Source organism: Schizosaccharomyces japonicus, assembly GCF_000149845.2.
Source record: "Schizosaccharomyces japonicus yFS275 unplaced genomic scaffold supercont5.3, whole genome shotgun sequence".
NCBI classification, from domain to species: Eukaryota; Fungi; Ascomycota; class Schizosaccharomycetes; order Schizosaccharomycetales; family Schizosaccharomycetaceae; genus Schizosaccharomyces; species Schizosaccharomyces japonicus.
This window is the reverse complement of record NW_011627862.1, coordinates 2,875,883-2,896,135: the sequence shown is the minus strand read 5'-3', so window position 1 is coordinate 2,896,135 and position 20,253 is coordinate 2,875,883. Positions and strand designations below refer to the sequence as shown.

The 20,253-nt window shown below is 47.2% G+C and overlaps 13 protein-coding genes across 13 annotated transcripts; 7 read left to right on the top strand and 6 right to left on the bottom strand.

The window, feature by feature from the left end:
- The first annotated feature begins 135 nt into the window (after positions 1 to 135).
- SJAG_02047 (TENA/THI domain-containing protein) lies at positions 136 to 1,717 on the top strand. The gene has a single exon (XM_002173232.2). The coding sequence runs from the start codon at positions 934 to 936 to the stop codon at positions 1,654 to 1,656; it is 723 nt and encodes a 240-aa protein (XP_002173268.1). The 5' UTR covers positions 136 to 933; the 3' UTR covers positions 1,657 to 1,717.
- Positions 1,718 to 2,129: 412 nt separating this feature from the next.
- On the bottom strand, positions 2,130 to 3,011 carry SJAG_02046 (40S ribosomal protein S7). The gene has a single exon (XM_002173231.2). The coding sequence runs from the start codon at positions 2,952 to 2,954 to the stop codon at positions 2,367 to 2,369; it is 588 nt and encodes a 195-aa protein (XP_002173267.1). The 5' UTR covers positions 2,955 to 3,011; the 3' UTR covers positions 2,130 to 2,366.
- Positions 3,012 to 3,342: 331 nt separating this feature from the next.
- On the top strand, positions 3,343 to 4,401 carry SJAG_02045 (EB1 family Mal3; the record flags this gene model as incomplete). The annotated part of the gene is made up of 2 exons (XM_002173230.1): positions 3,343 to 3,384; positions 3,424 to 4,401. 2 exons carry the CDS (start codon positions 3,343 to 3,345, stop codon positions 4,399 to 4,401), a joined length of 1,020 nt encoding a protein of 339 aa, XP_002173266.1.
- Positions 4,402 to 4,903: 502 nt separating this feature from the next.
- SJAG_02044 (F-box protein Pof14) lies at positions 4,904 to 6,265 on the top strand (the record flags this gene model as incomplete). The annotated part of the gene is made up of 1 exon (XM_002173229.1): positions 4,904 to 6,265. One exon carries the CDS (start codon positions 4,904 to 4,906, stop codon positions 6,263 to 6,265), a length of 1,362 nt encoding a protein of 453 aa, XP_002173265.1.
- A 562-nt stretch (positions 6,266 to 6,827) lies between these two features.
- Positions 6,828 to 7,280, bottom strand: SJAG_02043 (zinc finger protein Byr3; the record flags this gene model as incomplete). The annotated part of the gene is made up of 1 exon (XM_002173228.2): positions 6,828 to 7,280. A coding segment is annotated over one exon (453 nt), but the record flags the coding sequence as incomplete, so codon positions are not given.
- An 861-nt stretch (positions 7,281 to 8,141) lies between these two features.
- On the bottom strand, positions 8,142 to 8,951 carry SJAG_02042 (tRNA methyltransferase Trm9; the record flags this gene model as incomplete). The annotated part of the gene is made up of 1 exon (XM_002173227.2): positions 8,142 to 8,951. The coding sequence occupies one exon, from the start codon at positions 8,949 to 8,951 to the stop codon at positions 8,142 to 8,144; it is 810 nt and encodes a 269-aa protein (XP_002173263.2).
- Positions 8,952 to 9,214: 263 nt separating this feature from the next.
- Positions 9,215 to 10,825, bottom strand: SJAG_02041 (substrate adaptors for Cullin 3 ubiquitin ligase Btb3; the record flags this gene model as incomplete). Its single annotated transcript, XM_002173226.1, has 2 exons — positions 9,215 to 10,592; positions 10,656 to 10,825. 2 exons carry the CDS (start codon positions 10,823 to 10,825, stop codon positions 9,215 to 9,217), a joined length of 1,548 nt encoding a protein of 515 aa, XP_002173262.1.
- A 288-nt stretch (positions 10,826 to 11,113) lies between these two features.
- Positions 11,114 to 11,821, top strand: SJAG_02040 (tubulin specific chaperone cofactor B; the record flags this gene model as incomplete). The annotated part of the gene is made up of 1 exon (XM_002173225.1): positions 11,114 to 11,821. One exon carries the CDS (start codon positions 11,114 to 11,116, stop codon positions 11,819 to 11,821), a length of 708 nt encoding a protein of 235 aa, XP_002173261.1.
- A 304-nt stretch (positions 11,822 to 12,125) lies between these two features.
- Positions 12,126 to 13,091, top strand: SJAG_02039 (ribonuclease H2 complex subunit Rnh201; the record flags this gene model as incomplete). The annotated part of the gene is made up of 1 exon (XM_002173224.1): positions 12,126 to 13,091. One exon carries the CDS (start codon positions 12,126 to 12,128, stop codon positions 13,089 to 13,091), a length of 966 nt encoding a protein of 321 aa, XP_002173260.1.
- A 195-nt stretch (positions 13,092 to 13,286) lies between these two features.
- SJAG_02038 (adenylate kinase Adk1) lies at positions 13,287 to 14,242 on the top strand. The gene has a single exon (XM_002173223.2). It carries the CDS (start codon positions 13,413 to 13,415, stop codon positions 14,073 to 14,075), a length of 663 nt encoding a protein of 220 aa, XP_002173259.1. The 5' UTR covers positions 13,287 to 13,412; the 3' UTR covers positions 14,076 to 14,242.
- A 166-nt stretch (positions 14,243 to 14,408) lies between these two features.
- SJAG_02037 (cleavage and polyadenylation specificity factor) lies at positions 14,409 to 16,553 on the bottom strand. Its single transcript, XM_002173222.2, has 2 exons — positions 16,222 to 16,553; positions 14,409 to 16,166 (listed from the first exon to the last, which is right to left on the bottom strand). The coding sequence occupies exons 1-2, from the start codon at positions 16,369 to 16,371 to the stop codon at positions 14,487 to 14,489; spliced, it is 1,830 nt and encodes a 609-aa protein (XP_002173258.1). The 5' UTR covers positions 16,372 to 16,553; the 3' UTR covers positions 14,409 to 14,486.
- On the bottom strand, positions 16,487 to 19,890 carry SJAG_02035 (histone chaperone Chz1). Its single transcript, XM_002173220.2, has 3 exons — positions 19,645 to 19,890; positions 19,452 to 19,600; positions 16,487 to 19,388 (listed from the first exon to the last, which is right to left on the bottom strand). Exons 1-3 carry the CDS (start codon positions 19,671 to 19,673, stop codon positions 19,234 to 19,236), a joined length of 333 nt encoding a protein of 110 aa, XP_002173256.1. The 5' UTR covers positions 19,674 to 19,890; the 3' UTR covers positions 16,487 to 19,233.
- Positions 16,787 to 19,650, top strand: SJAG_02036 (meiotic PUF family protein 1). Its single transcript, XM_002173221.2, has 3 exons — positions 16,787 to 18,059; positions 18,112 to 18,645; positions 18,717 to 19,650. Exons 1-3 carry the CDS (start codon positions 17,364 to 17,366, stop codon positions 19,179 to 19,181), a joined length of 1,695 nt encoding a protein of 564 aa, XP_002173257.1. The 5' UTR covers positions 16,787 to 17,363; the 3' UTR covers positions 19,182 to 19,650.
- Positions 19,891 to 20,253: the final 363 nt, after the last annotated feature.

Genomic DNA, 20,253 nt, shown 5'->3' with positions numbered 1-20,253 from the left:
AGAATAAGAGTGTTGAATAGGAGGAAACAGTTAGTGAAAGAATTGTTGAATTGAGTAACTCAGAAGAACACAGTGAAGAGGAATACAAGAAAGAGACCCGTCTAGGGGATTTGTCTGAGAACGTAATAGTAAAAAGTATGCATGGGTCGTAGCCGTAATTCTCCATGTAATTTGCTTGCAAGTATCATAGTAACTACACTCAGTACGATTTGCGTATTAGGATATCACATTGTAACACTAATTTCAATTCGAATACAGTATACAGTATACTCTCTGCCCTTACGGCTCTAACAGTTATAAAGGTTTATTTCATTCGTTTTATTTTTGGGTATATTGACACACTCACACATACATGTACATATGAAATCTTTTATCTTTATTGTTTTTCTTTTTCTGTATTCTGTAGTTCACGACAAGGTCGTTTCTCATTATGTGTCATATGGTCTTGTATGAATGAAGAGGACCTACTCATAAAGTCATTTACTGGATGGTTTTTATAGACAGCAGGTTAGTTGTAATGGAACCTGAAATGAAAACCAATTGCTAGTGAACAAGGGCGAAATGCGGCTACCGAGCTTTTCTTGTATCACTTGGGCCCACTCAATTTCTCGTCTATGATCATTGCCTTATATATAAACGAACCACAAGTTAAGCTTGCACTGTCGCCTAGACCCATCCAGTCAGAATTGTGCATTGTTTTCTAATCTTCACAAGCGCTCGCCTTCAATCGAGCTCATGATCGCTTGACGAATCTTGTCCGGGTATAATTCCCGGCAGTCTGTAACGGCACCCTGCAAACGTTTCTCTGCAACGGTCCTCTGCTGCCGTTACACTCACTCAAAATAGTATTTAATAGGAGCGACAGACGGACACATCTTTACCTTTTTTTGTTTTTTTTTTTTGTTTTTTTTCCTGTAAATCCGTAGCTGTAGTATGGACGCCTACTCGGTAGAGCTGTATAAGCGTTTCAAGATTGCACCTCTTGTCGAAGCATCTTCGAACAAGTGCTCCTTCATTCGTCGGCTCGCGCAAGGAAAGCTCCCCGTAGAAAATTTTGACAAATGGCTTTTTGACGACCGGCTGTTTGTGCATGCTGGAGCTTACCACTGTGCCAAGATTTACGTGCGGGCAAAGCAAGACCCTGAGATTAACCAGGGTGCCTTGACCGTGCTTCACACCTGTTACATGGCTCTGATCCCGGAGCTGAAGCGGTTTGATAATATGTGCAAACAGCACGGCGTGAAAATGCCCAAACTGCCTCCTATAGAGCCTACACCCGAGGCAATGGCACAAACGGATCCCACTCAGTACTACAAACTCTCCTCGCCCAAGTGTCGTCGGTACGTTCAGTTCATCACCAAGGAAGTGTTTGATATTCCCAATCTCAGAACGGCCGACTTGCTGTATATGGTTTGGCTTGGAGAAGCCATCTACCATCGTTCCTTTGCTACAGCAGCTGCATCACCGATTTTCCAGAAGACATACAACAAGGAGCTCGAATTTGTCAACTACTGGGGAGGCCGTCCCTTCTACAAGTATGTCGAGGAATTGGCGTACCGATGCCAGGAACTGCCCAGCACGGAGCTTACTCACAGCCTGATGATTAAAGTGTGCGAGTTTGAAGGTCTGTTTTGGTCTTCTGCTGAGGACGACTGAGGAAATGAAATATAATGAATGTTTTTATTAAATATGAAAAGAGGGGAGACGTGAAGGATGGACGGAACAGGCGTAGAGACGGGGAAAGAGGGAATAATCTCGGAAAATGTGATAATGGAAATAATAAAAGAAGAAGAGAAGGGAGAAATGGAAATAATAAAGAGAAAAATAGAAGAAAAAAATAGAAGAAAAAAAAGAAAATAAAAAAGAATAAATAAAGAACAATAATAGAAAGAAAAAGAAGAATAATAAAGATTAAAAAAAAAATAATAAAAGAATAAAAATTAATAAATAAAGAATAATAAAGAATAATAAAAAAAAATGAAAAAAAATGAAAAAAATCAAACAATAAAATAAAAATTAAAAAATAGTAATTAAGAAAAAAAAAATCAAACAAAACCAAACAATTCAAAAACAACTCAGTAACAACGCAAAAACCACTGCAACCTTCTCCTTCTCCTCCAACAAAACGTCTAAACCGCTTCCTACTTCCAATAAACCAATGCACTACCTTACCCTCACTACCATACCCTACCAACTCTCTCCTCCCCCTTCTCTCCCTCAATAATATATGTCAAGCTTCAGCTCACCATTGATGGCAATTGTGCCCTGAAAACCATTCATTCGCTAGCACGAATCTACAATCCCTCCTGCTTTCGACAGGAAAAAGTTCTCGCTACACAACGTGCTGGCAGAAGCATTCACACTGCTTACAAGCCCTCACCAGCGGTAACGGGGAACTCAAAGGAAACGTTCTTACCAGTGAGCTTGTGGTAGATGGCAGTGAAGGAACCCAACTTGTAGTCAACAGTGTTGGCATCCTTGTTGTCAAGGAAAACCTTGATGGTCTTCTTACCGTCAGTGGTTTGACGAGTGCGCTTGCCGACAATCACAGTGGGGAAAACGATGTCCTCGAGAATAGAGTCGTGGACAGCGGTCAAAGTGCGAGAGCGAGGACGCTTTTGGGTGACACGAGAGTGACGGGAAGGCTTGGGCAAGATACGGCGCTGAGCAATGAAGATGACATGACGCTCAGCAAACTTCTTCTCGAGCTCACGGGTGAGGCGGGCTTGAACCTTGTGGAAGGCCTTGAGAAGAGGTTGGGGCACAAAAACAACGATTGCCTTCTTTCCGCTGCCAACTTCGACCTCACGGGCAGAGGTGAATTGGAGAGGACGGAGCTCCTTAGCCAAGTCCTTGGAAGAGGTCTCCAAGTCGTAAAGACATTGGGCAACAAGGAGGTCGGTTTCGGAGGGCTTGGAGCTCGAACGCTTGACAATCTTGTTGAGAGCAGACATTTGCTGTTGTGTGGAAGACAGGTGTTTCGCTCGTCCATTTTCTGCCTTGTGACTGTCTTTTTTGGTTGTCTTGGTAACAGAGAGATGGAGGGTGGGGGGAGAGTGGGCTTACCCTACCCTACACCTCTGCGGCGAATATAGCGGGGGGCAGGGAGACGCAAAGCGTGTGCGCTGCCACACACAGCACTGCCGTATAAGTAAAAAGTGCACTCCAGCGAGCAGCACTTTTCGACTTAACACAATGTAGAGTGTTGCATTAGGACGCTCTAGCGCTCGCTATTCTGCTCACCGTAACGCGCTACAGATTACACTGCACCGCGTTGGCGCTCACTAAACCTCAATGCAGCTTCGCTGCTCCTCGCTGTTGCTCGCACCCAGAACCAACATCATGACCGAGTCGAGGCAGGAACTTTTGGCGTGGATCAACGATGTAACGCGGACATTTTCTTCTCTCGCTAACGTTTTCTAGGTAACAAAGCTGAATTTGCGAAGAATCGAGGATTGCGGCAAGGGTTACGCGATGATTCAGATATTCGACTCTATTTTTCGCGACGCGCCATTAAAAAAGGTCAATTTCAATTGCTACAGCGAGTACCAGTACATAAACAATTGGAAGGTGCTGCAGCAGGTGTTTCTACGAAAAGGAATTGAGAAATTGGTCGATGCTGAACGGCTGTCACGCTGTAAGATGCAGGACAACTTGGAGTTCGTCCAGTGGGCTAAAAAATTCTGGGACCAGTACTATCCTGGAGGCACATACGATGCTATAGCACGCAGAGGCGGTCGTGAGCCTCCTGCCATTTCGGGAAACCCGGTGAGTGCCGTTGGTCACACAGCTGCTGCCACATCCACTCGTCGCCGTGTCGTATCGTCTGGCAGTGGTTCCAGCACGCCCACAATGGCCTCCGCCTCGGTTGTTGCGCACCACGCACCGTCTGTGCCGTCTGCTGCTTCGTTGCGTGCCAAACAGGCTCAGCAACAGATCGCCAACTTGGAGTCGCAGCTGCTCGAAGCCAACGAGACCATGCTGGGTCTTGAGCGTGAACGAGACTTTTACTTCAACAAGCTCCGTGAGATCGAGATCCTTATGCAGACAACATCACAGTCTCCCGATACGGCGAAGATTGATGTGTTTCTGGAACAAGTCCAACGCATCCTCTACTCCACCGAGGAGGGCTTTGAGCAGCCGACCGAGGGTGCTATGGATCCTATCCCCGCTGACTCTGCCATTGAGGTGGACATGCAGCCTGTTGCCGATGCCAATGTTTCTTCCATCGCCGCAGGTCTTGGTGATTCCATGCCCGGCGAGAACCAAAGCTTTCACATGAAACAGCCTCCAAAATCTGTTGGTGTCGACCCTTCTTCCACCGTTCCCCAGCCCGACTTTGTCCGTGCTCGTCTCAAGAGTCTTGAGCTCGACGAGGACGATGAGAACTTGACGTTTTAATCAGGGTGGGACGCGAGCGCCTAAGGACCCGAGGGTGCAATTTGCTGGCGCACATACACATTGTGTCGCATCACACTGCTGCTGTGCTGCGTCCGCGTGCTCCACACCCCATGCTCCCATTCTTTTTCCTCCTTCTCTTCTTCATCTTCCGCTCACTCCTTCCTACCTGGCATTCTGCCTGCCTTGTCTGCCCCACACCCCCACACCAGAGAGCTGGGTTGAGATACCCCCATGCATTCCCCACCTGCATCACCCCCACACCCCCGCATCCCACAAGACACATCATATGCTCTCGGAAGATCACGAGTGGCACGAATGACGCATGTGCGACGTAGTCCAGAGCCAGATGGCTCTCGACTGCGTGCTCCGATCAGATAACGAGATAAGATGAATTTAGGCTCAGAGCCAAAATCTTATCTTATCAAACCCGGCCAGACTCTAGTAAGTCTACATCCTCTACGGTTCAAAACAGCAGAGGCAGACGTGACATTTTGCGTGTACAATGATTCCGCGGACGGTGTATGCACCTGAAGACGAGCTGCGGGAACGCATTTTTCGCAGCCGCCGTCGAATTCGCGAAACTTTTCGACGTCCCTCGAATCCGGACGAATTCCTGTGGGCCCTGATGCTCCTCCGGGCGCTGCGTCGGATTCGTAGACAACAGACGAACTGTATGGAGGCCTACTACAAGTCCTGTGCATCCAGCTGTGCTGCTGACTCAATTGGCGGATGTCCGTTGGCTGGAAGCAAAGACTGCTGCTACGTTCGATCAGGTTTGAGCACTTCGCCGGCACTGTCACAGCTCCAATTCGAGTGCGAACAACGTGGCTGTGAATCCCTGTTCAAAGACTTTTGCGAGTACTGCAGTATTATGAAGATTGCACAGGAAGACGACGACGAGTCGACAAAAATCGTTCCGGAACACTCGACCGCTGCGACTGCTGTAGTGTCTTCGTCGTTTACACCACCGCCTGCTCGGAGACACTCCTTGATGGATCTACCGGACGAGCTTTTGTTAATCATCCTGCGCTATTGTCATGACGCCGAGTACACGCCAGAACCCATGTTTGCCTTTACCTATCGTCAAAAAAGTCATTCCTTACTTGAAGCCCTGCCGCAGACGTGTCGGCGGCTGCGAGCTCTGCTGTCGCCGGCAAACGAACGGTTTTGGGAAGACATCTACCGTGCTCACTTGGATAGCAACCAAGAACGTTTTCCACGGGCACCGAGAGCCCGAGTGGCCACTTTGAGTATGCTCGATGTGGCCGACACGACTCCAATTCCTTCGTCCATCACCGAATTCGAGCATCATATTTCAGAACCGGCACTTTTGTTGCACAAACGACGTACCCGCAATGCTAGCCCCAAACAGCATGAGATTGCAGCAAAGTCAACGCAACCATGCGTGCTGGAGACAGACGATAAAAATGCCAATCAGCAACAGCATGACCAAAGAAACCAGCTTTCATCGTCGTCAACATCAACTTCTGAATGTCTCGCCTACCTCATGTTTTATTCGTCCGTTGTTGGACGTTGCTATGTGTGTCAGATGGCACCACGGATACTGTCTGTACGAGCAGACAGCCGTGTTTTCTACCGTTGGTCTGTGGGTGTAAACATTTGCAACCCATGTCTGGAAGCCATCATCGACGTCTACGAGCCTGCATCGCGATTCAATATGGACACTATGCTCGATCGTTTAGGCGTCGGCTACTTGACACGACTGGGACAAAGCACACCATCATGGTTCTCTGAACACGTTCAAATTGCCCGTTACCAACAAAATGCTTTTCGAATGGAAACTCGCAAGCATCTGGATACCGTTCACTACATGTACGACTTGGTGAAGAAGGCAGGAAAATAGTGGCTGCATCATGCGCCAGTGTACGCACAAACAAGCAGGCACCTCTCAACTGTGCAGCTCGCACATACCAAAACCCCCTTTCTACTACGACCACGAAAATGACAGCTACGATTCCATTACAATCATAAAAGCATATGCTGCATCATACACATCACACTCCTTTACAGACCACAAACATCAGTAAGTAAGAAACACGAAATTAAACATTTCCCAAGTAGAAAAACAACATCGCGCACATAGGGTGTGTCGACGACAGCGAAGAGGGAAACGGAAAGTTGCGTAGTATGAGAAGAGGGAGAGTTTAAGGTGCACGGTTACTATTAGGCCGAACCTAAGACCGAGCTTTTGACCTACAACAACCAAGAACAGCCAGTTCAAGCATCGTCAAATGTTGCTTTTTGCTGCGATTGTCTGCAGGGGGGAAGGAATACAACAAGCAGATGCCCCGGGACTGGTAGTCGACGGCAGTTACTCGATCACAGCTCAATGCAAGTTCATCAAAACCCCTTTACAAAGGCTTGCCTACCATGCATTTGAGAACACGAGAGAGAGAAAGAGACACTTAAGCCTCAATGGGAGCTTGAGCACAGTCCACGGCAATGTGGCCGGGTTGGTTGCACTTGTAGCACAACTGTCCACCGCCAGATTGCTCGCACTCAAAGCTACGATGTCCAGTCTTACCGCAAGAGTAACACTTGACGCCTTGGGTGCAGTCGCGAGCTTGGTGACCGAAAGATCCACAAGCGTAGCAGTTCAAGTTAGAACGGCCGGGACGGCCACCGGCAGCAGGACCGCTAGTACGGCAGGCACGAGCAATGTGACCGACACGACCGCACTTGTAACACTCGGCGTTAGCGCGAGGGTTGGGAGGAGCCGTGGGGCAGTCACGGACAAGGTGACCAGCAGTGCCACAGTTGTAGCAAGCCTTTTCACGTTGAGGTTCAGAGCACTCATTGGCCTTGTGGCCAGTTTGATTGCAGTTGTAACAAATAGAACCCTTCACGCACTCGCGGGCCTATGGGTGTTAGTAAGATTGGTCTGGAAAAAGGGTGTTTGGGAAATTGGGAAGACTAAAGAGACGGTGAACGGAAGGAGAAACGAAGCAAAGAGTTCATGAGCAAAGTTATTGAAAACCACAGCCACAGATCGGTAGACAGACAAATTCAGTAAGCAGTTCACAGGCAATTTTTCTCGAGGAGAGCCGAAAAGTCTCTCAAACGCCTGTCAACTGACCCTGATTGCTTTTATAAGCTTAAAAACGTGGTCTCCAGGGTCTCAAGTCCTAGGTACCACGAGGTTGCTCAAAATAGCCCCGAAATCGGCACAATTATAACCAAATTCCTCTCAATGCGCGCACAGACACCGTTTTGACCAAAGTTTCGACATCACAGTTCGTCCTTTCCGTTTTTATCTGCCTGAAACTCCCTCAAAAAAGTGTCCTAGTCAAAATTTTCCGTTCTCTCCATTTCTCGAGGTCTCTTCGTCCAGAAATCCTCACATCCTCTTGTTTTTCTTACCTGATGTCCAATTTCATTGCAATTGTAACATCTGGGTCCCGTACGCGGATAAGTAGGCTCCGACTCGAATTCCATCTTCACCTGTTTCTGCACGGCTGCTGGTGGAAATCAAAGTGCAAACGTCGAATGGTTGGTGGTGGGAGGCGTGTGACTGCCTGAAATTTTGAAGTTCGCGTGGAAGTGGGGGCGGGCGGCAAATGTGGAGAAAGTGGGGATACGTGGGGATTTCGTGGTGGTGAGTTCATCGAGAGGCGAACTGAAATGCAAAACGCGTCGCGTAAACACTGAGCATGTAGGTGAGGAATGGAGGACGCGCGGGAGAAAGAAGAGTGGATGCAGACGCAGGCAAGGAAGTATGATCAATGGCCGTGGAGAGGACGTGCATTAGACGTAGCGCTACCGTTGAGCAATCGCCCACCAGTTATCCCGGTCATAGCCGCTTTCATCACAGTGCCTCCAACACTCTGAATGCATTCCTCTAGTTCTCCCTTCTTGAAGAGATGGTAGTAGCGTTGATAGACAACAGGCTCGGGTTTCGAGGAGGCGGCAGAGACCAGCTCAGAGGCATCAGCAGCTTCAGTTGCAACTGAAGATGCTGCTGGTGATCCCGTTGAGGACTCCCCCTTCTCCTTTTTATCCTTCTTCTTCCCTCCCTGGTACCGGTCGCCCAAGACCCATGGAACATAAACGTCCTGACTGTCTCCTTCCTTCCATCCCCGGCGTGAATTCTGTTGTTCCAGGGCCCAAACAAAGAACAAGGCTGTGCCTTGGGGACGGAGAACACGGAGCACCTCGGCAATTCCCTCCCTGCGACGCTCAGGTGTGCTGAAATGATGGATCACTGCGATGCTGATGGCGAAGTCAAAACGTCCAGTCGGGTGAGGAGCCGCTAGACCGTCTGCAACAAGAGCAGGTCCACGGTTGCTGGCGATACGGACGAGGTTGGAGCAGCGATCGTTTCCAATCAAGTATGCATTCGAATTTAAACCCAAGTACTTGCCATTTCCACATCCAACATCGACACCAACGGAACCGGGAGACAGCGAAGAGAGGTATCTGTCTACAACAGGCCAGGGCTTGTATCGGGTTGCGGAAAAGTGATTTGCGATTTGGTCGTACACACGATGAACATGCTCTTCCTCATACGCTTCTTCGCTCAGGGCAGCCATTTGTACGGTAGTTGTTCTTTCCGCTCTGCTGGCGCGTCGAAAAGTATCCTAAAGGTCCGTACACGGCAAGTTTGGGGGCACTGAAAAATGAAACCCAAAAATGAAGTGGAAGGTGCGGACGCCGGTTGGTGACGGTAGGAAAGCGAAACGATATAGAGAGATAGTAACACGAACTATTGACGGGGTGTAGAAAGTCGAAAGTTTGTGCAATTGACGATGATTTTGGGCGTTAATTTTTGGGTTTTTTCCTGTACCAAACAGGATCATGCCTGCAAATCAAGTTCCTCCAACAATTGATCGATCTGCTGCAAATGCTTCTCATACTCAAGCTCTTCAGCCGTGAAACCGCTGTCGTCTCCAATGAGGGGGTTCATGTCTTCGTTGTAGATGCCATAATGCTTAGCCAAGTAGTACCGCACATCGTCGATCAACTCAACCGTGTCCGTTTCCTGGCGCTCCCTGATCTGCTGCGCACTCTCCAGCACGACAGTTGCCAGCTCTGTATCGTCATATAGCTTGTCTAAATTCCGCGCAATGTGTTCTGCCGCAAAGTGCTCGAGGCGCTGTGTTCCCGTATCCCATCCGGCACGTAAAATATCAAAAATACTCGCGGGTGGATTGTCCATGTCCTTCGTAAGCACGATAGCCGCCATGGATTTCAGACTGCGTTCCTTGTCGAGCGATAACATGTCGGCGACATACACGGTTTCCAGTGCCAGCTCGGGAGCGATGTCTGCTTTGTCTGTGTACAGGAACTGCAGTACAATCTCCACGACTTCGTCGGCGTACGGCAACGTCACCGCCGGGAACTCTTGGTAACTCTCTGAAAACGGGCCCGTAAACAAATCCATGTAGTATTCGGATCGGCACAGGATAGCACGGTGTACGGGATATGTTGTTGTATTCGATTGCAGGTAGGCATCATGGTACACGCCTGTGGGCGACGTCCTGTGTCCATTGCCCTTGTACTTGTTCGCTAATACGGCGCGTCGGTAGAATGCATCAAGATCAAGCTTGGCTTGGGCAATTTCGTCGCTTCTCCATGTACGCATGGCACGCCGTTTTTCCGGGTCATACGGTTGCTCCGACATGTGTTGTAGCTTGAATTTTTTGGCAAGTTTCGCTGCATTCTCAACTTGCTTGCCGGTAAGCTTCGCATGGTCATGAAGGTATGTAAGTCGCAATACCGAATACAGCTCGTCTGCAAACTCTTGCGAAAACTCAATTTCTCTGAGAGACTCCCATGCACCGGCAAACTTGTTGGCAAAATAAGTGCTCCGTGCTGCTAGATAAAATTTATGGCATCCCAAGTCGGCGTGTGTTGTCGAAAACATGCAATCACTCACAAACGCCAATTTTGAGTCCGCACGGTTGTCAAACAGCGAGGCTATATGACTAGCGAACGGCTGATTGTCGTCGATAGCTTTCGAAATGTCGTAGGACAGTAGCATGTTACGGATATGATCGTTTAATGCACCATACAAGCATCGTTCGCCCTGAAATGTATCACGTTGACATACGGCGCCATGTTTTAGCAGGTACTCCACGACATTTGCGTGTCCACACAAACTAGCGAGAATCAAGGGAGTATAATCGAACTCGTCTATACCGTTCACGGGGACATCGTAGTTTTCGACGAGGCTACAGGCGGTGTTAATAGTGAGTGGAAATAGTTTGACATTGGATGGAAATGTCGCCAATTACCTGCAAACTTGCTCCAAGTCTCCTCGACGACAAGCCTCGCAAAAATCGCGAAAGGTCTGGCTTGTTTCTACCTGGAATCCTTCATTCCTCCGCTCCCAGACGGCCCTTGACCATAGTTCTCCTTTCGTAATGACTTGAGGTTCAGTTTCGGTTGTTTCTTGCGATTCCATAAGCTACAGCTGTCCAATTCCTGGGAAATTCGCTCAGATGCTTTCTCAATTCCAACAGTATACGATCCGCCGTTCAAAAACCCCAAGAATTAACAAAATTAACAAAAAACAGTTCGCTGCACGGTGCACGCGGAGGGCAGAAGGCGCGACCCACTGATACTCGGCTCATACGCAATAAGCTCGCCGCGAGCTTAATCTGGGTTATGACATCATGCACACAGTCGACGCTATACGAGGACAAGCAGCGTCAAAAGTAACTTACCCTCCACAAACAACACCAACCTCAACATGTCTGAATTAAGACTTTTTGTGATCTCTGACAACGTCTCTTCGGAAAGACGAGTCAACACGCAATGGACGATCGGTCAATTGAAGGAAAAACTCGAAGTAATTGTTGGAATCCCGCCATCGTCTCAGAGACTCGTGTACGAGCCTCTTCTGGGCGGTAGAGAATACACGTTTTCGAGCGCTGACGACAACAAAACTGTCGGTGACTTTGGTTTGGAGGAATTGGCTACGTTGAACGTGCATGACACGCGTCCTGTGTCCGTTCGTGACAACTTCAACGATTTGTCGCAGGTGGAAAAGTACGAAATGTCTAACGAAGAGTACGAGAAACGCACGGACTCGGTGCTTATGTGGAAAAAACAGAACAAGCTGGGTCGGTTCAATCCTGAAGCCGAAAAACTCTGCGAGTCACGACGCGTCGAATTGGAACGCGAGCTTTCTGACGTTCAACAAAACGTCGGAAAGCGTTGCAGTGTTCCGGGTGATCGTTTGGGTACTGTGCGTTACGTTGGATTCGTTCCCGAAATCAACGAAACCAGTCTCTGGGCCGGCGTTGAGTTTGACGAGCCTGTAGGCAAGAACGACGGTTCCGTAAAGGGAAAACGCTACTTTACCTGCGCTCCCAAGCACGGTTCTTTTGTTCCATTAAAGGAGGTTACGATCGGAGAGTTTCCTGCGTTCGATATTCTGAGTCAGTTGGAGGATTAGGTACAAAAGAGTTCTACATACGAAGGATGACATGCACGAGGCTACAAATGAAAGAAGACCTTCTACGATGACTACGATCAACGACCCACCTCCCTCTCCGTTTACAGCTTCTTTTTTGATTTTTTTTTGAATATTTGCATCTTCATTTCATTAACCTTGACACGTACCTGGTTTTATTGCATCACTACCTCCACTACGAAAACGGTGCTGTGCTGTTTTGTTTTGTACAGTATTACGGTGAAAAAACGCATTTGAACCTCCAGCTCCACCATTTCCCTCCATATTCCCTTGGTCCGCTTCTATTATGGTTAAAAAGAATGAAAAGGGTTCGGACGAATTACGAACCGCTGTCGAACCCACCGCCATAAACAAAGTCGGTGACGTTTTTCTTCCCCCTTCCTTGTCCGTGAAAGAGAGCAATGATCTCCATACATACACATTCCGTGCTGATGTGGACGATTCGGTTTCTCGGACCCAACCGTTTGTTTTGGGTGTGGATGAGGCCGGCCGTGGTCCGGTGCTAGGACCGATGGTGTACGCTGTCGCCTTTTGTCCAACGGAGCTGAAGCTCTCGGAGTACGGATTTGCGGATTCGAAGCAGCTGACGGCCGAGAAACGGACACAGCTGCTGCAAGCCGTGTGCGACAGGAACAATCCGGCCAGCACAAGCATCGGATGGGCAACCACTGTGATGACAGCGCGTGACATTAGCCGTGGAATGCTACGTCGTGTGGACAAATACAACCTGAATGCTCAAGCACACGATTCCACGATTGCGTTGATCCAATCTGTGCTGAAGGCAGGGTATAACATCTCGGAAATTTACGTCGACACAGTGGGACCGCCTGCCGTGTACCAAGCCAAACTTCAAAACCGGTTTCCGCAGGCCAAAGTGACGGTGACGAAGAAAGCTGATTCTCTGTTTCCCATTGTGAGTTTGGCCTCCATTTGTGCCAAGGTGACTCGTGATGCGCATCTTGAACGGACCCGCGAAGCCCTCGACATCGACAATTGGGGCTGTGGTTATTCGTCGGATTCGCAGACAACGGCCTGGTTGCGCAAGAACGTCCACCCGGTCTTTGGCTGGAAGGGACATGTTGTCCGGTATTCGTGGCAGACAGCCAAAAACCTTCTTGAGATTGGCAAGAACGGTATGGTCGACATGGATTGGCATGATGAGCAAGACAAACAGTCAGTGATCACGATGCACAAGACGACCACCGACGGACGCTCGTGGTTTGGGAGCTCCGGTAATTTGTTTGGAGCGTGAATGTGAGCGCTCCCAATGCAGAACGCAGCAAAGCCTGCGTTCTGCCAACGCTCAACTCACTTTACAATCTTGCACAGCCTTCAACACTGTCATGATTGCTTGACACGACGCTCCTGCACTCCGTCTTGCACTCCGTCTCGCATCTTCCTTGCTCACCCATTCTTGCTGCTTTTCTTCTCTCGCTTACACACCCCCATGTCTATCCCACGTGCCCCACTCCCCCACTCCTCCTGCCGCTCTTCCACTACATCCGTCAAGCCTTCCGCAGAACTCTCCCTCTGCACACCACGCGTTAAGTTTGGCTGTTTGTTTTTGTTCACTATGTCTGGTATGAGACTCATCCTCGTTGGTCCTCCCGGTGCCGGTAAGGGCACCCAAGCTCCCAAGATCAAGGAGAAGTACGGTATCGCCCATCTTGCTACTGGTGACATGCTCCGCTCCCAAGTCGCCCGCCAAACCGAGCTCGGTAAAGAGGCTAAGAAGATCATGGACCAAGGTAACTTGGTCAGCGACGAGATCGTCGTTGGTATGATCAAGGACGAGCTCTTGAACAACCCTGAGTGCAAGAACGGTTTCATCCTTGACGGTTTCCCTCGTACCGTTGTTCAGGCCGAGAAGCTTGACGCTCTTCTTGCTGAGATGAAGCTCGAGCTCAACACCGTTGTTGAGCTCCAGGTCGACGACGAGCTCTTGGTTAGACGTATCACTGGTCGTCTTGTCCACCCTGCTTCTGGTCGTAGCTACCACGTCGAGTTCAACCCCCCCAAGGTCCCTATGACCGACGATGTCACTGGTGAGCCTTTGGTTCAACGCTCTGACGACAACGCTGATGCTCTTCGCAAGCGTCTCGTCAACTACCACGAGCAAACTGCTCCCGTCGTTGACTACTACAAGGGCAAGAACAAGTGGTCTCCTATTGCTGCTGCTCAAGCACCTGAGAAGGTCTGGGAGCAAATCGAGGCTGCTCTCAAGAAGGTCGAGTAAATGTGCAAAAAAGACAAAAAGATGAGATGCTAGGATGGACATGGTTGTGTTGGATGCAGCCAAACGGTGGTGCATTCGACGTCCATTGCTTCCATTCGATCATCACGGTCCTTTTAGTTAAGAAATGATACCAACTTTTAGAGAGAAAAGACTGACGATAGAAGAGGTGTGTGTGTGTGTGTGTGTGCGTAGCAGGACACTGGTGCTATGGTTGTTAAACGTAGACAAGACATAAAAGACAACGATGTAGGTGTAAGTCTGCTTGTCATCTGTGTACATTTGCTTTCACGGTCAATAGAATCCATAACAAATACTACGCTTGAACAAAACCGCTTCTGCTTCTCTCATGATCTTCTCCCGTTAATTACGTTTTCTCCTTCATTCATTTTCGTAACATTAGTCAATTAATAATTAATCATTCTCCTGTTTCACGAATTTGTTGGGTACCATGTCCACGTCGGATTCACGTTCTTTTCGTTTGCCAATGGCACTCAAAATGCCAGCAACATCAATGCCTTGTAGTAGATTAGACACGTTGGCATCAGATGGTTTGTTCTCGTTTGATTCCTGCTTGGACACAGCTTCTTCGTCGGTAGTAGACTTTACGACAGGTGCATTAGCAGTGGATCCTGCGGCAGCCGATGTCTTTGCGGAGTCTTTCGAGGCAGTCTTCTCGTATTCGTGAAGACAGGTCGCATGGTAAATGCGCCCGTCGCGTTCTACGGCATTCATAAAGACCCAGACTTCGGCATCCTCGTGCCAAATGCTCTGGAACTTTTCTTGGCAAATGGAACATGGCTGCGACGCTTGTGTGGGATCGGAAGGTGTAAGCACGTACTGTGAGACGACAGACTCGTGTGCCTTCTTTTCCTTTTCTTGACGATCCTCTTCCGTTTCCGGAATGGCGTCCTCGTTGTCGTTTATGCTCACCCAGTTCTCCTCTTTCAAGAACCAGCAACGACTAATGCTGTGGACATTGCTTTCGCGGATTCGCTTGTTGATACGAAAATGCCAGTCGTAGTGAGCATCCCGCAGCTCACGGCCTTTGGCATCGTCGGCGTACCGCCGACCACAGTTTGCACAATGGTTTGGATACAGATCGTACAACTGCGTAACCAGCTCCGGCCGCGGCTTCGAGAGTGACTCTTTCGTTAATTCCACGGTAAAGGGTACGGACGTGCCGTACAAGGCAGGAGAACCCGAGGCTGAATTTGGCACAATACCTGCAGCTTGAAGGGAGGCAAAAAAGGCGTTTACATTTTCGGTAGGGATGTTGTTGGCAGCAGGCGCCGCAGGTTGTCGATAGGCATTGTGCATGGGATACCCGGGTTGCTGGTTCATTAACGCTGCCGGACCCATAGCATACGGGGACGGAGAGGATCCTTTCAGCGAAGTCATAGCTTTGGGTGCCTTGGGAGGGTTGTATACGCCAGCGGGATGGCCAGCATACGCAGCTTGCTGGGCCATAGGCGCCGGGGCGGAAGGATGATGATTTGGTGTGCGAAGTTGAACAAGTTGACTCTTGATGGCAGCGAGCTGAGACTCGGTAAGTCGTGATACTGACAGGACCTCATGCAGTTTGTTCAACACTACAAGACGCGTACGCGCATTCCCGTCCATGGGATTACTCACACAGCGACTCTGTTCTATGAGACTCAAGTTTTTAATTTCCTCGAGTAATGACTCGACCGAAACGCTACTAGGCGGGGGAGAAATCCGGCTGGTAGAGGCCACAGGAAGCGGCACAGAACCGTATTTGTTGTATAGGCGAGCGTTTGACGTAAATGGACTCGATAACCGGTTGGCCTCGAGTTTATAGACAGTCTCTTTATATTTTGTCAGTGCTAGTTCAATCCGTTTCGTCACTGATTCTGGGTATACGGGGCCTTGGATACTCGCGTTTGGTGATTGTCGTTTCCAGGTCTCAAACAATTGATCGAATTTGGGCCGTAAAGCGCTGTCTACGACAGTGTAAGCGTCCATGAACATAGTGTATAACCGAGGAGCCACAATACTGGTATATGGCTCGGCCAAGTTTTTTGATATAGAGTCTAGCAAGTATAGAGCTGGTAATTTTTGTGCAGGAGGACACTAGTTCGTATTAGTATCTATCGAATTCCAGACCAGCCAACGAGCGCATTCGTACCTTTTGTAAATGATGTTGAAGAGCATTAACAACGCTGACCGCATAAGGACGGTTTTCTTGTGCGATTGCTGTCAGCGTATGGATAATTGGCTTGCTGTTAAATGTGAGGTCATTTAAAGCATTAAAGTAATCCAATTCAACTAGATCCATCGTTTTTTGGGGATGACTCAGGTTTAATTTACAGTACTTCTCAATACGTTTGACTCAAAAAACAATGATCAATTGGTCACAAAAATTATCAAAAAAACAGGGTAGGATGGCAATAAATTTTAATACTATCGTGTCTTTTTTAATGTATCACCTTTTCATTTAATCCGACAGCTGTATATCCTGTTTTCGTTGATTTATTAAGTGGTTGGTAGAGGGCATGTTTGCCTGGGTCCGGGAGGATGTCTACACTTCTTAAGATACCACCTTAATTGACGTTTTTATTATATAAAATAACATTAGAACTTTGTTTGTGAACTAGTAGAGTAGTTTACTATTGATTTCCATGGTTTCTTGCAGGATTTGACTGTGTGGAATAAAAAGTTGAGAATCGACCATATGCTAGAGAAACGATGGAGGGACGTGGTATGAAATGATTTAGATGAGTGAATAGAGGCCGCGTTGTGCATCTGAATGGGCTCAACTTTCATGGTTTTGAAAGATTGGAGATGAACGAGACGGATTCTTGTATGTTATATGTACATGCGAAAAAAACGAACAAGCTGAGAAAGTACGTATCTTTACGGAACTTGCAACTGCTGCAATTGAATTCGCTTAGTTTTTACACCTTTGGGTTATTCATGTACCATATATATCATCACTGTGTATTATTACAATTTCGGAAAAGCACGCGAAAAGATATAGCCTCAGTTCTAGCTTTCCCGATTGTTTTCGGGTTATACAGAGCATACATAGCAAGCGACAGTTTGAGCGAATATATCGCGCTCACTGGAAACACCCGGCTCGAGTCTTTGTTTACATATTGCGCTCTCGTGGATGACCAAATTCATGTGCAAGAAACCGTTTCCATCACCTCCAAAACCACAGTAGCTTTTTTGTATCTTTTTGTTTAAGCTTTTGTCCAAGAGGTTTATTTGGTTTTGCTATTTACGTGCTGAGACGTACGAACAAGACTGGGTCGTCCCTTGTTTGGAATGACTGTACTGGATGGATCCAAGGACCGAGTCTCTGTTGACGCAAAACGCCTCAAACATTCGGGGAGTGAACCTATGAATGGTCGGCAAAACTTGTTCATGAGCTTTCAGCCCAACATGAACCATCAGCAGAAGAGTGATGAGCTGGAGGACTTTATCGACCATTTTAGGAATAGCCTTATACTCAAAGATAACAATCCTGACGAGCGAGTAGGGCAGCCGATGCCGCCGGCGAGTAGCGTTCAGCCCTGTAATGGATTCAACAGCGGTTCATATACATACCAACCGTTCGCGTCATGGAATTCCAGCACACATTCTCAAGCAAATGCTCTGGATTCTACCACTCCTGGGTCTCTATGGAAGATGGATGTTGACAATGCAGCATTGGCAACTGGTTTTTCCTCTTCGTTATTGCCAACAATAGATGATGTCGATGTACAAAAGGACAAGTCACGTTTAGGGTTTCAGTCAGCACTCATGACCCCCTTGTCAATGGACTTATTGCTTCGACACGATTACTCGAATCAACTCAACATTGCCGCATCCCATTCGCAAGGAGCAGCCAACTCCTTAAGGCCTTTAAGTCCAGTTCACAAGACGCCATGGAGAGGGCAAAACGAAGCAAAGACGCACGGACAGAGAGTAAAGACAAAGGCGAAACAGCTTTATGAAAAGTTCGGAAGCCACGAAGACAAGGTGAGACAATTCAAGAAAGCGTATTAGAATCCGTAGCTAACACTTGCTCTAGGTACTTATTGAAAGAATCATTTTTCAAAATGATCAACTTGCATCCGTTTTTCTTCAGTTAAAACTCAAGTCTGAAAATGCAAACACATGCCATCAAATAAGTCAATCTGTATTACCCTACACATACAGCCTTGCAGTCAATCGGTTTGGCAACTTTTTGGTTCAAAAGTGCTTTGAGTATTGTACGCCGGAGCAGATGAACGAATTTGCATTGGTGATCTACAGACATATTCACGAACTGTCTGCCCATGCATTTGGCTGTCATGTAGTCCAACGAGCACTCGATTTTATGTCCGCTGATCATCGTTTAGCCGTCATTCGTGAACTCATTCAGCACGCAGAGTCGTCGATTTTGCGACGCAACTCGTGCCATGTATGGCAAAAGCTGTTAGACATGCGCTGGCCAGAACATACTTCGTTCATCATGTCACAGCTGAACGTGCTCCTTCGTGGAAAATGGGCAGAGATTGCCATGAGCGAGATGGGAAGTCTTGTTGTTCAAAACATTTTTGAAAACTGTGAATCAAAAGATGAGGTAAGCATTCAAGCTGGAAAAACATTGTCGACCTTTTACATCAAGAAGTACTAACACTGCATCTCACACAGACACTTTGCAAAACCGAAATACTATTCCAAGCAGATGCTATCCTTTGCGGGCAATGGGGCAACTGGGTGATACAGCACATTGTTGAGCATGGGAACGAAGTTGAACAAGAATATCTACGGAAACTCTTGTTAAGCAACAGTATTCGTTACAGTACACATCAGTTTGCATCAAAGGTAATAGAAAAGGCTTTACGCACGGGTCCGGAAAACTTTGTTGAATCATATATTGAAGAGCTAATGACAGCTCGACAACAAAAAGTTCGGATCCCATTAATAACAGTGGCATCCGACCAGTACGGCAATTACATTATACAATACTTGCTGCAAACATGTTCAGTTCTTCAGCGAAAGCGTATAGCAGAACAACTTGGGAAGCATGTCGTTTCACTACGCGGCAACAAATTCGGCCAAAGAGTTGCAAATCAACTAGAGCATGTCCATTGCATTACAAAGTCACCCCGGTGAGCAGCAACTTCAGTGCTCCTTTTTTGGTAAAACCGACATTGTTGCACAGTTTTCATTGAGGAGGAATATAGTCCTCATCATCTTCATCATCCTCATCCATCAATTCGTCTTCTGGAACCTTGGCTTTTGTAAAGTCGATCTTTTTACGTCTAGTTCTCGTACTGCAAGTTATGTTTCTTGGGTCAATGGCAGCAAGATCTTCTTGCACTAAGTTTTTTTTTTCATGTTAGACGTTTCTACAGAAAAAAAGCGCAGCCCTTTACTACATACAGTTTTCATTCCCTGTTTCCTCATCGTCCATACTAGAATCCGAATCGTCGTAGCTGTTTTCTGAACCGTCATCGGAAAAATCCACGTCCTCACTGTCATCATCGAAATCGAGAATGGGATCCTTCTTAGCAACAGCTTTTCCCTTGTCACTGTTCATTCATAGTTAATTATGTATTCATGTATTATAACTTACACTTGAGACTTTGCACTTCGACTAGACATGGTATATATTTTTTGGGTGAAATGGTTCAGGTGAAACCTGAAGCGGCTATACGAAAAACATGGTATGTCAGAATGGATTGGTACTGGAAGAAAAGGTAATAAAAGGGAGAATAAGGTTTTCTGTTTGAGTGTGCTTCTTGATAATTATGGAACCGTTTTTGATAAATAAATTAAAAATTGGCTTTAATGTATATAAAAATATAAAATAAGATATAAAAGACCATACTATTTCTAACTTCATTCCTATACTGCTGCTTCAAAACGTTGAAAAAATGATTCCTGCACATTGCGCTTGGACATAATTAATTGATGAAAAGTAGAAAGCTTGCAGAATGGTACGGTATCAATCATACAATATAAATCGCAAGCCTAAGGGAGACAATACCGCTTACAGAGCTTTTACTAGCCTCCTTTTACATGCTACATAACTGTACTGTTTACAATACTAAAGAAATAATGACAGTAATTATTTCTAGGCATTCGAATAGCAATTGCTTTCAATTTATTCATAAAAAAGCACAAACGATATACAATTCGTTTACGATTCCGTAAATAATTACGACTAAAGACGCTGAAATTA

Bases quoted from the DNA above. Each gene is read 5' to 3' on its own strand.
- SJAG_02036 (XM_002173221.2), top strand. From the start codon at position 17,364: ATGACTGTACTGGATGGATCCAAGGACCGAGTCTCTGTTGACGCAAAA. The intron at 18,060-18,111 runs GTGAGACAATTC...CACTTGCTCTAG, and splicing joins TCGGAAGCCACGAAGACAAG to GTACTTATTGAAAGAATCAT. The intron at 18,646-18,716 runs GTAAGCATTCAA...CATCTCACACAG, and splicing joins ACTGTGAATCAAAAGATGAG to ACACTTTGCAAAACCGAAAT.
- SJAG_02038 (XM_002173223.2), top strand. From the start codon at position 13,413: ATGTCTGGTATGAGACTCATCCTCGTTGGTCCTCCCGGTGCCGGTAAG.
- SJAG_02035 (XM_002173220.2), bottom strand. From the start codon at position 19,673: ATGTCTAGTCGAAGTGCAAAGTCTCAAGT. The intron at 19,601-19,644 runs GTAAGTTATAAT...ATGAATGAACAG, and splicing joins CGAAGTGCAAAGTCTCAAGT to TGACAAGGGAAAAGCTGTTG. The intron at 19,389-19,451 runs GTATGTAGTAAA...AAAAAAACTTAG, and splicing joins GGAAACAGGGAATGAAAACT to TGCAAGAAGATCTTGCTGCC.
- SJAG_02047 (XM_002173232.2), top strand. From the start codon at position 934: ATGGACGCCTACTCGGTAGAGCTGTATAAGCGTTTCAAGATTGCACCT.
- SJAG_02046 (XM_002173231.2), bottom strand. From the start codon at position 2,954: ATGTCTGCTCTCAACAAGATTGTCAAGCGTTCGAGCTCCAAGCCCTCC.
- SJAG_02037 (XM_002173222.2), bottom strand. From the start codon at position 16,371: ATGGATCTAGTTGAATTGGATTACTTTAATGCTTTAAATGACCTCACA. The intron at 16,167-16,221 runs GTACGAATGCGC...AATACGAACTAG, and splicing joins TTCAACATCATTTACAAAAG to TGTCCTCCTGCACAAAAATT.